General features: G+C 38.5%; 1 protein-coding gene across 1 annotated transcript in view; it reads right to left on the reverse strand.

Annotated features, from left to right (window-relative positions):
- The window catches only part of COPG2 (COPI coat complex subunit gamma 2), a 265234-nt gene that overhangs the window by 217039 nt on the left and 32036 nt on the right, over positions 1-16159 (reverse strand). The window contains exons 6-9 of the mRNA XM_065939126.1: positions 9518-9593; positions 7660-7752; positions 6598-6684; positions 5154-5311 (exon numbers count right to left, since the gene is read on the reverse strand). Of these exons, the coding sequence (XP_065795198.1) occupies positions 5154-5311; positions 6598-6684; positions 7660-7752; positions 9518-9593 (414 nt within the window). The remainder of the gene's footprint in view (positions 1-5153; positions 5312-6597; positions 6685-7659; positions 7753-9517; positions 9594-16159) is intronic.

Raw genomic sequence — 16159 nt, forward strand, 5'->3', positions numbered from 1 at the left:
GTCTGTCCTCCAAGAGCTGTGACCCACCAAGGGGGCTTCAATGTCCATCACTCCAAATTTTTGTTGTGACGAGACAAAGAACCGAGGAGCATACACTCGCGTGACAGTTTGAACATTCTTTGGCATTGCCCTTCTTTGGGATTGGAATGAAAATCGACCTTTTCCAGTCCTGTGGTGACTCCTGAGGTTTCCAATTTTGCTGATACATTGAGAGCAGCACATTAATAGCATCATCTTATAGGATTTGAAATAGCTCAACGGGAAATCCATCACCTCCACTAGCTTTGTTTGTAGTGTTCCTAAGGCCCACTTGATTTCACACTCCAGGAAGTCTGTTTCTAGGTGAGTGATTACACCATCATGGTTATCTGGGTCATAAAGGTCTTTTTGTATAGTTATTTTGTGTATTCTTGCCATCTCTTCTTAATATCTTCTGCTTCTGTTAGGTTAATATAATTTTTGTCCTCTATTGTGCCCATCTTTACATGAAATGTTCCCTTGGTACCTCTAATTTTCCTGAAGAGATCTCTAGTCTTTCCTGTTCTATTGTTTTCTTCTATTTCTCTCCATTGTTCTCTTAGGAAGGCTCTCTTATCTCTCCATGCTATTCTCTGAAACTCTGCATTCAGCTGGGTATAGCTTTCCTTTTCTCCTTTGCCTTTTGCTTCTCTTCCTTTCTCAGCTATTTGTAAGGACTTCTCAGACAACCATTTGCCTTTTTGCATTTCTTTTTCTTGGGGGTGATTTTATAAATATACCAAATTTTATTTTTTGATTCAAGCATTAATGGATGTTTGACTTGCTTCCATTTGGAGGCTATTATGAAAAAGCACATTTGGGATGTCTTTTGACACACAAATGCATACATTTCTGTTTGGTATTTAAAAGAAGTCAAGTCAAATTTTGATCAAGGATTCAGTGAATCCGTGGATCAAAGAAGATGTGGTATCTTTACAGTACTGAATATTAAGAACTTATTCAAGTCATACTTGTTAAATAACATTTTATAATCTTGTGTAGAAGTACACAAAATTTTTGGTAGATTTATTTCTAAGGATCTGATTTTTACTGAAATGATACCATCTTTTCAAAACTGTTTCATATTGACTAGCTGTCGGTATGCAGAAACAAAACTGATTTTGGATATTAGCCTATCCAGTAATTCTGGTAAACTCATATCAATTCTAATAGATAATATATAGATTATTTTGCATTTTCTATATACAAAATAATGTTGTATACAAAGATAGTTTCAAATCTTTATATATTTTCCTTAACTTATTGTACCACGTAGGACTTTCCAGTAAAATGTTACCTAAAAAGCAGGATTAGCAGGCATCCTTGTCTGATTCATGATCTTAAGGGGAATGTCTTTCACATTTCACCAATAAATATTAGTGTATTGGAGATTTTTGGGGGGTAGGCTTATCATAATAATAACATTCCTTTCTATTATTTACTTTGAAAAGAGGTTTTTGTTTTTTTTTTTTTTTTGGCCACACCTTGTGCTCTGCTTAGTCACACAGCCCTGTCTGACTTTTTGCAACCCCATGGACTGCTGCCTGCCAGGCTCCCCTGTCCATAGAATTCTCCAGGCAAGAATACTAAAGGGGGTTGCCATGCCCTCCCCCAGGGGATCTTCCCAACCCAGAGATCAAACGCACATCTCCTGCATTGCAGGAGGATTCTTTACAGTCTGAGCCACCAGGGAAGCCCTCAGATCTCAGTTCCTCTGCAGGATCTCAGTTCCCTGATCAGGTATTGGCACTTTCACTGCTGAGGCATGGGTTCAAGTCCTAACCATGGAACTGTCAGGGAATTCTTGAAAAGAGATATAATTTACAAATTGCCATTGAATTTTATCAATTGCTTTTTTAGCATCTATTAAGGTATTAAGATTTTTACCCTTTATTCTTTAAATGAGGAATATAATGACAATTGTTGATTGTTAGATCAATCTTGCAGTTCCAGAAGAAATGCATACTGGGAAATACTTGTTCATTATTTCTTCAAGTATCTGTTTTGCTCCATTCTCTCACATCTCCCTCTAGAATTCCAATTATGTATCAAGTGGTACTATTCTATTGTTCTCTGAAGCTCTGTTTATTTTTCTTTAATCTGTTTTCTTTCTAGTCTCCAAATTAGTTACTTTTTAGCAATATCTTTTAGCAATATTACTTTTTAGCAATATCTTCCAATTCACTAACTCTAACACTTTCACTCCTCTCAGTGATCTCTAGCTTTGTGTTAGGACACCCCACAAATTGTCCCTTTTAGTTACTGTACTTGTAGCGGGCAGAATGGTTTCCCAAAGATGTCCATGCTTTCTCCCACAGAACCTGTAAATACATTACCTTATACAACACAGACCAACCCCTGGCTGACAGCCAGCAAGGAAAGAGACCTACAATCTATGACCACAAAGAAATCAATCTGGCCAGCAACCTTAATGAGATTGAAAGTGGATTCTTCAGTAAGCAACAGCACCCTGCCAACACTTTAACTTTAACCTATGAGACTGACGTCTAACCTACAGAACTGTGAAATCATGGATGTTGTGATTACACCTGTGGTAATCTGTTATGGCAGCAATAAAACACTAATACAGATTTTGGTATCTGAAAGTGAAGGTGCTACAACAACAAATACCTAAAATTGTGGAACTATTTTTGGAACCAGATAATGGGTAGAGGCTACAAGAATTTTAGTGAACATAATGAAGAAAATCTAAAATGCCTTGAACAAACTATTAATAGAAATGTGGTCTTAAAGGAAGAGCCAGTGAAGGTTCATAAACTGCTTGTAGAAAGCTGGTCCCAGAGCATCAGAAGAAACTTGTTATTATAAACTGGAGTAAGATGGACCCTTGTTATGTAATGATAGAGAGTCTAGTGAAACTGTCCTGCAGGTTACGTGGAAAGGAGAATTTATAAACAAACTTGGATACTGATTTGAGGAAATTTCCAAGGAAACTGGTGAAGGTATGACCTGGTTTCCTCTTGCTGCTTACAGTAAAATGTGAGATGATCAATTTAACCAGTCAACAGCAGCCTTGACCTATACCCATGACCTGTAGACTGCCTACGGACTTCCTTTTCTACAGTCTATCCTATTGGTTTCTGGACTTGCTTAGCAAGGTCCAAAACTGTTTATGCTGTTTAGTCCATGTTTTAAAAAAAATGTATTTAAAAAACAAACCAGAAACCTCTTCATATTTTTAACTTCTATTGGTTCTGCTTCTCTGGTTGAACTCTGATATAGCACTTTAAAGTTCTTAAAAAAATTTTTTTAACTTTTTTAGTTTCTATGTCCTCTATTCATTCACTGTAATTATTTTGCATTAAAGTCTTTAATAACAAATTTACAATAGATGCTTTAATTTTTTATCTGCCAATTGTAATATCTGGGCCACATCAGGCCCAATTTCTATTGATTGCTTTTTCTCAGCTACTCACATTTTCCAAAATCCTTGAACTTCTAGCAATTTTATTTTTTAATTACTTTCAAATTTATTACTATATACAGACAATTGTGTATGATAAAATGCGAAGACTTTAGAATCTAAGGTGTTTCTGGAGCAGGCAGTTAACTTAGCTGGAAGAAAACTCTAAACATCATCTCCTCCATGCAGTGTTGCAACTGAATTCTCCATTTAGTTCTTTTGGCTGACAGCTACTGCTTTATGCCAGGTTTATCAGTATTCTCCTGTACATGCATAATTAGAGGACCTGTACATAGTTCTGTATTTCTCCTGTACACAATGATTTTTGTGCAGAGTTGAAAATTTATTTTGAGACTCACTGTATCTATGGCCCCCTTTTTCCCAGGATTTCCACCTAAATTTCCATCATTCTTCTAATTTCAAACTGTTCTGACCCCACTGTCTACTCAGTAAATACTATGGCTTTCGGGGTTCCCACACACAAAAGTTGTGGCATGCCCTCAGAGACCAGCCAGATATATGCAAATTTTACCCAGTATAGTTTCTGTCTTTCAGGCATCCACTTCCTTCCAGGTTTTGCCTGTTTTTCACCACTCACCAGTACTTTCGAATAGTGTGGGGTTTTTTGCTTCAGGGAAGCATGCTGCTGCTGCTATTTAGTCACTAGGTTGAGTTCATCTCTTTAGCTACAGCCACCAGGCTCCTCTATCCATAGGTTTTCCCAGGTAGAATACTGGCATGGGTTGCCATTTCCTTCTCCATGGGATCTTCCAGATCCCGGGATCAAACCTGCATCTCCTGCTTGGCGTGCAGGTTCTTTACCATTAAGCCACCTAATGATATAATCATTATTTGCAGGAGGGCTAATATAACCAAGCTACTCTACCATTACTGAGAGCAGGAAGCTCAACAGAGTATTTTTTTTAACATTCCATTTTATGTTCTCTATTGGCATTTACATTGTATCTCCTAGTTTTCTTAGTGATGACTCAACAGATTATAATACTTATCCTTATATTATCACTGTTTACCATCAGATAATATAACACTACTTCATGAAAAATATAAAAACCTTATGAATGTGTAATTCTACTAGTCTCCCTCATGTGCTTTAAATGAATAAATTATTTAAATAAATCATTAAATGCAATACTTCAACATTCTCTTTTATAAAAATAAAAAAGAAAAGATGATTCTTAAGGTCACTTTCAGCTTTCATATTTAATTATTATATAACCTATGGTAAGTATTTTTTTGTTCAATATCAGTTTGTTATTTATTGTATTATTAGTGGTCATACCCTATTAAGTGCATATACTAGAGCATGTGTGTGGTCAGTAACGTCCAACGGTTTGTAACCCCATGAACTGTAGCCCCCCAAGCTTCTCTGTCCATGGGGCTTTTCAGGCAAGAGTACTAGAATGAGTTGCCATATCCTACTCCAGGAGATCTTCCTGACTCAAGGATTGAACCTGCATTTCAGGCAGATTATTTACCACTGAGTCAATAGGGAAGCCCATACCAGAGCATATGTTAAGGTAAAAATAAAAGTTGTGTTACTAGGAATCCCATGATTTTTTTCTTAATTTGGAAAATCCCAAATCCCTCTGGAAAGTCAGCACTGCCCAAAAAATATTCATAAAGGAAATAAACTCTGAGGCATGTTAACCAGCAAATGGAAAATTACTTAGGTTTAGATGAAAACACTTACCCCTCTTCATTTTCTTTTAGTAAGCGACTGGCAATTCGGATCAACATGCAGTAAGCAAACTGTGATTTGAGACCAGATTTAGTAAATTTATTCAACATCTTAGAAACAGCAAGGCGATCATTCTTTTTAAGGTGATACAAAACTCCCAATGCATGGTACTAAAGAACAAGAAAAAGAATGTAAGACAGAAAGAAGGCTGAATAGGAAGAGGAAAAAACTGACATAAAAATGCAATCATACAGAGCTAGGTTTTTAATAAAAAGATACCCAACTCTAATGTATACAAAGAGAATTATCTTTTCCATGCTGAATCAAACACAGGCATGATTGAAAGGATGAGTTTTTAATTTATCCTGTTAATTCAGATTAGGTAAGTATTAAGGGGATGACATACAATCTGAAGACGGCTCTAGCAGATTCAGCGTTGCCCCATCCATCCTTAGGACAAAGGCTCTCAGGTCCAAGGCTTTAACCAGTGTTACAGGTCTTGCTTAGTGGCTTTAAATCATCTGTGGTTATGTTAGTGGTTAATAGATTCATCTCCTAAAGTAGGTTTACGGCATGTAATTATCATGGCACTTTGTGTAAAAACACAATGATCAGAGTTAGGAGGGTGAGAATGTTTCCCGAGGGAAAAATTACTACTTTATTTCCTCATAACTGAATATGCTAACATGAGAAGTAAATGCTGAAATGGAATAAGTAAGTACTCTCTCAAACACAAATGGGGTATTTTATACAAAACTTGCCAGTTAAGAATTTAATCTTGTTCCTTTTAATTAAGAATAGCCTAGTGAATATCAAAAGTATATCCTTCCAACAAAACAGTTTTATAATGTCTAATATAATCATGGGTTTTGGGTTTTGGGTCATGGGTTTTCGGCTTCCCAGGTGGCTCAGTGGTTAAGTAATCCACCTGCCAATGCAGGAGATGCAGGAGACACAGGTTCAATCCCTGGGTCAGGAAGATTCTCTGAAGGAGAACATGGCAACATGCTTCAGTATTCTTTCCTGGAAAATCCCATGGACAGAGGAGCCTAGTGGGCTATAGTCCATAGGGTCACAAAGAGTCTAACTTGACTGAGTGACTGAGCACACACCTCAAACAGTATAATCAAGGCCTGAAAAGCTTGGAATTGAACATCCACCTTCACAAATTAATTTTCAAACAAAGGAATAAAATGAATTATGACTTTCGGAATAAGCACCTCAAGTATTATTGAATATAAGAATCTTTCTCAAACATTCTTATAGCTTCTACTAAACACTAGCAGGGTAAATCACAATTAGGGGATACTTACTTGAGAATATGCACTAATAGGCTACTTAATATTAAATTGCCTAATATTAGTCTTTAGCTAATACTCATCTGGAGAATCCCTAAAATGTAGGATTACAGAAAGCTGATCTAGAGACGTAAGCTAAGGTGATTCAGTGACAGTACCTGGACCATAATATTATCACTTGAAGCAGCTTCTTGGGCTTCATTGACCCAGCGCTTAACCACATCATAGCTTATCTTCATCATGTGCTAAATACAGAAAAAATTGAGAACAGATCATGCATAGTCACTAAAAGTTTAGAAACATGAGTTAGTTTTCTTGGGAACTCACTAACAGACATTTCCAGAAAAAAAAAAGAAACAACTTCACAGTGTTACACGTCTATTTCAAGTCTCTGAGGCAACTAGTGAACCTGACACACTTGTTCAAGACCCCTTTGCAAAGGTGAGCATATGTCTGTGGGCTGGGAGAGATGTATAAAGGGAAGTAATGGGAGGGAAAGGACGGGAAGGGAATGGATAATTAATAAGATGGTACTTAAATAATGTTAATATCAAAGGTTTTACTTCCAGGAAACTCACCTGGAAGAAAAAACACAGTGCCATAAAAAAGTAGAGTACCTGCTGTAAAACTCGACCAATTATATTCCAGAACCAGCAACTCTTGTGATTCAGATGATCTAATCCATTCACACATTAGTAACCAATTTTAATCAAATACAATGTGATAGGCTGTCATGAATAAATTTTGTTTTGGTGAAAAAGAGAAAGAAAAGATATTACTAAAACAAAGAGCACTTCCTGGGAGGAAATTCAGTAGTGGGATAGTAGACTTTGGGTTGAAGGACAATTGCAGACACAAGGCACCCACAAAAGCAGAGGACAAAGAGACAAGAGGCTCAAAGGCAGGTCACAGAGGAAGACAGAGAAAGAGACTATCCTCCAGTTTCTCTCCTGACCCTCATCCCACCCTTATCCCCCATCTGTGTTATGTGTATAACATAGCTTTCTCATGACAAAAACCTTTCAAACATATGAAAATTTCACACTTTAACTGCCCATTTTAATGCTTCAATGTTCCTCTGTCAGATAAAGCATTTGTATAAAGTAACAGAAATGTATACATATTTTTTAATGTTTCATTTGTGAGAGAATCATAGGGGTATTTTGTTTTTGCAACTAGAAACTGTACCATGCATGAGAATCAGTTACTTGTTCACTTACTAAGGAAGATACCAATGCTGAACTTGATACACTGGAGACTTTATCCACAATGGCCTGCTTCATGTACCTCTCAATGGCCTGCAACATTGTCCCCTGAGAACATTCATTAAAAAAAAGGCTGAAGTAAGACATTTCCATGCAAAATTACCACTTCAAAATAATCTACAAACACAAGTCCCACATTTGTTTCTGTGCAAATATTTAGAATGTACTAAAAGGCTTATCATATAATAATCGATCCCAGAGGACAGGACCCAGACAACCAAGTGGTAGCTTCAAGAAGGAACATTTTGGAGTATACCGAAGGAGAAGGAATAACTGCTCCACAATGAAATAAATGGTCTCAAAGTGGAGAATCCCAGTTCAGAAATACACAAGTAAAGGCCGAACCTAGAGAGGTATTATAAAATGAATTCCTAAATGGGGATGCTTTTGAAGTCCTGAAGATACCTCTATGTATAGGGCATATACTGGGCTGGTCAAAAAGGTCATTTGAGATTTTGTACATCTTATAGAAAAATCCAAACAAACTTTTTGGCCAACCCAACGTTTTTCATATGGATCCCAGGAAGTTCTATAAATCAACTGTAAAGTCTGATTATTTCAAATACATAAGAAATTACATGTGGAATATGCTAATTATATTGAGTCCTCAGCTTGAAATCCTCTGAAAATAAAGTTCTTTTTAACTTACCTGGAAGAAAGTTTAGCCCTGGCAAGGTGGTGGCAAATAAGGATGGTACACACACCAAGCTCAATGACTTACATGAAGAGATTCTTACTGCTAGCCTTGGCATGGTCAAGTCTTATGCTACCGATTTAATGCTAAAAACAAAAGCAACCACAACAAAGTAAGGGAGCCTAAGAAACGTTAAACCACTCCTATTGCTCCTTCTAGGTCCAGAGCTACCATTTACGCCTGCTCAGCCTCTGAAACTCACATGCAAATGTATACACAAAATATACCCGCTCATGAATACAGCCAAAATCTTATTCAGTTTGGTTGGCAATGCCCAGTCTGCCCTTCACTTTAATCTTTCTTGCAGAGTTCCAAGAAAGGGACAGCCTAACATACTCTATAACCTCATTCCTTCTAATACCACAGACTAAGTCAGGGTTAAACACCTGACTTAGACCCAGGTGACACAAGCTACTGGCTAGCTGACGGCTAGCAGACTGTTTCTCCTAAATATTTAAATGAGGAGGCTTGAGCCTCATAAATAATGGATCATAATGGTAAATACCTTGAAATCTTGCTGTTGCATTCCTTACAGCTATCCTACTTCTAGTTCTGTTATCTGGTTGTAAGCTTTACCTCAAATTCTGAGAGATTTGTGTTTTGTAATAAAGTTTTCTTTTAAGCTAAATTTGGGACATTCCCAGTGGTCCAGTGGTTGGGACTTCACCTTCCAGTAGGTGGGAGGGTCAATTCCTTGGTCAAGGGGTTGAGATCCCACATTCCTCTTGGCCAAAAAAACCAGAACTTAAACAACAGAAGCAATGTTGTAACAAACGTAATACATACTTTGAAAATGGTCCACATCAAAAAATGTTTATAAAAATAAAAAAATAAAATATAAAAGCTAAATTCAAATGGCTTTTGTTTCCTACAAGCAACGTGCCCTATGACAAAAATTCATGTGAGTAAATATGGCGAGAAATAGACTAATCTAAATAAACAAAAGGCAAAAACAATCTAGAAGGAAAAAAGTCTGGAACCACAAAAGCCTTTCTGGTAGTCGTGTTTCTCTGCTGCTGCTGAATCACAAAGTCAGACAAGGAATCCTACTAAATTTACATGGCCACCTGCAGATAAACACAGGTCCCCTTTGATGCCTCAGTAAAGCAAAGAACTTACATCAGTGATTCTGCAGAGAGCCCTGATGGCTGGGCCTCGGTACACATCTTCCTTTCCAGTCATGTCCTTAGTCAGACTGAGAAAAATCAAATTAGTTACCATAAGATTAAAGTTCTCTCTTCTGTGGAGTCCACCCATACTTAATTCCACTTGTCCCCATAATTATCTTAATGCAACTATTAATTCAACAAATATTTATTGAGTATCTTCTTTGGATAAACATAAAAACTATTGGATAGAACACCATTTTAAATTTAAAGAACACAGCAGTGAGCAAAACCAAGTCTTCATGAAGCTTACATTCTAGAGGGAAAAGAGACATTAATCACAAAAAACTAAGTACATACATAATTTTAGGTCATCCAGGTCTCTGCAATCTCATTCCTTTTTATGACTAAGTAACATTCCATTGTATACTGATTACTGGCATAAAAAATAGACAACGATATAGAGAGCCTCATGCTCAAATCCCCCCCAAACTCCCCAAATCTAACTCTTTAAAAGAAACTGACTGATAGCCAAGAGACACATGAAAAGATGCTCAGCATCACTAACTATTAAAGAACTACAAATCAAAGCTCACACCAGTTGGAATGGCCATTATCAAAAAAATCAACGCATGATAAATGCTGTAGAGGGTGTGGAGAAAAAAGAACTCTCTTACACTGCTGGTGGAATGTAAATTGATACAGTCACTATAGAGAACAGTACAGAGGTTCTGTGAAAGTGAAAAGTGTTAGTTGCTCAGTTGTGTCTGCCTCTTGACAACCCCGTGGACTGTAGCCCGCCAGACTCCTCTGTCCATGGAATTCTCCAGGCAAGCATACTGGAGGGAGCTGCCATTCCCTTTTCCAGGGGATCTTCCCAACTCAGGGATCGAACCTGGGTCTCCTGCATTGCAGATGGACTCTCTAGCAATCTGAGCCACCAGGGAAGCCTAAAGAGGTTCCTTAAAAAAACTAAAAATAGAACCACCATATGACCTAGAAATCCCCTCCTGGGCATATACTGAGAGAAAACCATAACTCAAAAAAATACATGTACCTCAATGCTCACTGCAGCACTATTTACAAAAGCCACGACACTGAAGCAACCTAGATGGCCATCAACAGAGAAATGAATAAAGATATGACGTGAAGTGAAGTGAAGTCACTCAGTCATGTCCAAGTCTTTGCAACCCCATGGACTACAGCCTACCAGGCTCCTCTATCCTTGGGATTTTCCAGGCAAGAGTACTGGAATGGGTTGCCATTTCCTTCTCCAGGGGATCTTCCCAACCCAGGGATCAAATCTGGGTCTCCCACACTGCAGGCAGATGCTTTACCATCTGAGCAACTAGGGAAGCCCCAGGGAAGAATATGATACATATATACAATGGAACATTATTCAGCCATAAAAAGGAACAAGACTGCAGAGACATGGACAGAACCTAGAGACTGTCATACAGAAAGAGATAAGTCAGAAAAACAAATATTGCATATTAATGCATATACGTGGAATCTAGAAAACAGTAGAGATGAACCTGTTTGCTAAGCAGAAACAGAGACACAGATGTAAAGAACATACATATGGACACCAAGGGGGGGAAACTGGGGGGATAAACTGAAAACTTGAGACTGACATATATACACTACTATGTATAAAACAGGTAACTAATGAGAACCTACTGTATAGCACAGGGAAAAATAAAGAAGGGATAATCTTCTTTATTGTAGGACATTTGTTTGTAGGACATTTGTTAAAGTAACCTTACAAAAATGCATTTCAATATACATTAGGTGCAGACAAACATTATTTGATTCTAATTATATGAGATACCTAGAATGAGAACAAGACCCAGTTTCCCCCTCAGTCAGTCTATCCCATCAGGAAGCTTCCATAAGCCTCTTATCCTTCTCCATCAGAGGGCAGTCTGAAAACCACAATCACAGAAAACTAACCAATCTAATCACATGGACCATAGCCATCTCTTCACTCTTGCCATCTCCTGTTCGATCACTTCCAATTTGCCTTGATTCATGGACCTAACATTCCAGGTTCCTATGCAATATTGCTCTTGACAGCATTGGACCTTGCTTCCATCACCAGTCACATCCACAACTGGGTGTTGTTTTTGCTTTGGCTCCATCTCTTCATTCTTTCTGGACTTATTTCTCCACTGATCTCCAGTAGCATATTGGGCAACTACCGACCTAGAGAGTTCAACTTTCAGTGTCCTATCTTTTTGCCTCTTCATACTGTTCATAGGGTTCTGAAGGCAAGAATATTGAAGTGGTTTGCCATTTCCTAGTCCAGTGGGCCACATTTTGTCAGAACTCTTCACCATGACCCGTCCTTCTTGGGTGGTCCTACACAGCATGGCTTATAGTTTCACTGAGTTAGACAAGGCTGTGACCTCACAACAGACTGTCCCGAACTTGCCTGTGGGTTTCTGGGAGTCTCCGGACATGGGTTGGTGGTGTCCTCCTGCAGGGTAGGGGGCACTGAGTGTAACAGTACATGCATAGGATTTTTTGAGGGAAGTCACCATTATCTTCATTACCTCCACCATAGTTTGGCCCCAGGTAAATGGCTCCACCCATCAACAGAAAATTGGATTAAAGATTTACTGAGTCAAACACACAGAGTCAAAAAATACACTGGTATATGCCAGGGGCCGGAGGTGGGGGTGGAGAGGGGGAATGGGGAGTTAGTGTTTAATAGGGACATAGTTGTAGTTTAGGAAGGTGAAAAATTTGAGAGATGGATGATGAGAGTTGCACAACAATGTGAATGTATTCAGTGCTACTGAACTGTAAAGTATGGTTAAAATAGTATGCTTTATATTACGTGACTGTGTGCATGCTCAGTCGTGTCCAACTCTTTGCACCTTCATGGACTGTAGCCCATCAAGCTCTTCTGTCCATGGATTCTCCAGGCAAGAATACTGGAGTGGGTTGACTTGCCCTCCCCTCCAGGGAATCTTTCAGACCCAGGGATCACACCCACTTATCCCTGTGTCTCCTGCACTGCAGGCAGATTCTTTTCCTGCTGAGTTATGGAGGAAGACTTTTACCACAATTAAAAAAAATAAAAAACAAAAAAAAACCCTCTCTTTTAAAGAAAAGAAAAGAAATTGGCTAAAATGATTATTTTAAGATGTCTCTTTCTCAGGAATGGCTTTCTAAAACGACAACTGTCAATGATTTCAGACCCTTCTATGGAGCTGCAAAGGCAGGAGGGGAGTGTGGACTGAGGTACAAAATTTCATGTCCATAATTTTAAAAGGTTTTTCATCTTTAGGTTATTCACTCTTTTGTCCCTCCTTCTCTTGTCTTCTGTGTACTTATTCTGCCCTCAGATTGACTCTCCATCTCCTCTCTCACTCAGTTCCCCTCACATGATCCAAAATGGCCTCCAACTCCAACTCACTTCATCAGGGCACCAAAAGGAGAAAGCCTGAATAACTGACAGTCCTTCAGCTTCTTTCATTTTTCAGTTATTAAAGTATTTTACTCATGTAACAATCCATTCAGAAAGGTATAAAATATAAAGTCTAAGTCTGTCCTCATCCATGCTAGCCTATAATGCCACTCAACTAGAAACAGTCATTGTGAATAGTCACTTATGTTTTCTTAAGGAAGTTCTTTAAATACATATTTACAACCACATGGGTTTATTAAAAGGCATGCCAATGGATATCCACTCCTCTGGTACCTTCAATTTTACTTAACGATATAACCTGAGAATCTTTCCATACAGGCAGATGTTTTAAAATTTTAGATATTTATGTTTTTTTAAATATATAAATGCATATCTAAAATTTTTTTAATAGCACAGATTTCCATTGTTTGGATACAAATAATTTATCAACCAGTCTTTTTCACAAATATTTGCATTTATCCAGTTAGATAAAAAACTGAGGTTTGGCAGGATTAGTTCTTCTAAGGTTTCTCTCCTTTGTCTATTGATAGCATGGAAGTAGTCACAATAATGTGTAAACAAAAAGGCATGGCTATGTTCCAAAAAAAACCTTACTTACAAAATGGCGCAACAGCTTTGGCCACTGGCCATAGTTGGCCAACAGTGGCTCTGAACTTCTGTTTAGCTTAGGCTGCTCTGACAGTAAAGGTTTACCTACAGATAGTTTATTTGGGAATGTGTTCTGAGGGAGAAGTAAAAGATATGGAAGTAAACAAAGGAGGAGGGAAAATCAACCCAGACAAGTTTTCTCTAGTGAATCACTGCCACAAGCAACTGGTTTTTTAATGAACAACCTTCTGAGGAACCTAATGAAACATATCTCAGCAACCATACATTCAAGGAACGAAAAAGAAAGAATTTATTCATAAGCTCTTCACCCCTAGTAGAGAGTTAACCCCAGAGAGTTAACTCCCCGTTCTCTTAACATTCACATGTTAACTCACACATATGAGTTCAGAGTATGTACAAGAAATCTCAGGGCAGAAAACAAAACTTTCACCACATGCTTCAGGTGAGGCACTATCAATGCAAGTAAGCTGGACCTCATGGAAATGCTGACCACAGCCACAACTGGAACCAAAGATGATGCTGAAGAAACGTGAGGTGGCTTGAAAGTGGCACCCAGTATGGCTCATCCTTTGCACCCCTCATATTTGAGCATGTCTTCCATTGAATCTAATCTATCACTGAGTCTTCAGGATGGTACCATTCACTATTTCTACAAGAGACAGGAAGATGAGTAGAACATGGTACAATCCTTGCTGCTACAGCTCATTTCAAAGCCATAATTGATACTCATCATCTCCTTCGTATAACCATCCATTCTGTATTTCCCTCACTCTTGGCCAGATAAGGTAACTTATCTCGGTTACGCCTCTGGTAGGTGACTCAAACCTTTATCCCAAGGGACCCACACCTTTTGTTGGTTTTAACCTGGTTGGACCATTGGTTGTTCTCTAATCACCACTTTCGCATGCATGAATGCACCAAAATATACTTGAGTGAATACTCTGAATTCTGGATACAGTCCTCTCTGTCACCTTTATATGAACAAACCTAGATCCTGGTAGGAATCAAGGTCAATTACCTCTATGAGTATATCAGGACCTTCCACTGCCCGCTGGTCCACTAGGCATGAAGAACACAAAGTGACCCAATAATAGTCATCATTTCAAATGTTTACCTGGCTCACTTGCTGCCCCAAGGCTGTTCTGACTCTGGAATGTGTGATGCCTTAGGTTTGCCAACCTGTTACTCAGACATGTAGCATCCAGAAGTATGGGACAGTTCTGAGCTGGAGTTAATCCATAACCAATGGGAACCAGGAATCAATGGGTTAAATGCTTCCCCTTTTTCATCCCTTGAAAACATTGTCCCCTGGGAACCAGGCCCTCTAATCTATACTTAGGGTGAGAATGGGAAGAATAAATTCTCCAAGTGGGTCACTGGGAGTGAGGGAGAGGGGCCGGTCCTACTTCTAACTATGGATTTCTGGACCCACCCGGTCTGTTTACTGGCGACAGTATCATACACTGGCAACTGATTCAGTGGATACATGGCATCTTGGAGGAGAATTCCCAACCTCACAGGGTCCTACCTCCAACCTACTACTTCAGCTGAGCATTCAACAGGCTGTGGCATCATGGCATCAGGCTGCCTCCTCCTAAGTGAAGCACAATGTAGCTAAACTACTGACCTCCTTCCTCGTCACGAGCCCACTATCAGTCCATTTTTGCCATAAGATGAGTGGCAATGTCAGGCAGGATACCATGACAATACATTAAGAATAACTGTTTATACCACAACTTGCACCTACTGCAAACCTCTAGTTTATTCTCTATTTTATGGTGTTTGGGTCATGCAATTTAAAAAAAATTATGTAGTCAAATTTATCAACCCTTTCTTTCATTGCCTCTGGATTTTAGTGATAATTACAAACCTTTTCCCTACAGCAAGGTTTTCCTCTAGTACTTACATGGCTTCATCTTGTAAAATTTATATTCCTTATCTTTTCAGAGTTTACTTATTTATATGTCGTGAAATACAGATCAAATTTTATCTTTTTCTAAGTGGCTACTTAGTTATCCCAGTATCATGTATAAAAAAGTACATGCTAGGTTGGAAAGAGAAAAATATCGTATATTAATACAAATATAAGAAAGCTAGAAAAATGGTACTGACAAACCTATTTGTAGGGCAGGAACAGAGACACAGATATAGAGAACAGACTTGGGGATACAACAGGTGAAGGAAAGGGTGGGACAAACTGAGAAAGCAGCACTGACATGTGTACACTACCATGTGCAAAAGAAATAGCTAGTGGGAAGATGCCGTATAGCACAGGGAGCTCAGCTCGTGCTCTGTGATGACTGAGAGGGGTGGAATGAGAGGGGGGTAGGAGAGGAGGCTCAAGAGGAAGGGGATGTATGTATACTCACAGCTGATTCACACTGTTGTACAGCAGAAACTAACACAAAATTGTAAAGTAATTATACTTCAATTAAAGAATAAATTACAAAAAAAAGAAAAGATCCTGAATGCTACAACTAAGACCCGGCATAGTCAAATAAATCACTTTTTTTAAAGTACATGTTTACCCCAGTGATTAGAGATGCCACCTTCATCATATACTACATTTCCACATGTACTTGGGTCTAATTCTGCACTTTCCATTTGTAT

This window comes from Muntiacus reevesi, chromosome 6, assembly GCF_963930625.1.
Source record: "Muntiacus reevesi chromosome 6, mMunRee1.1, whole genome shotgun sequence".
Taxonomy (NCBI): Eukaryota; Metazoa; Chordata; class Mammalia; order Artiodactyla; family Cervidae; genus Muntiacus; species Muntiacus reevesi.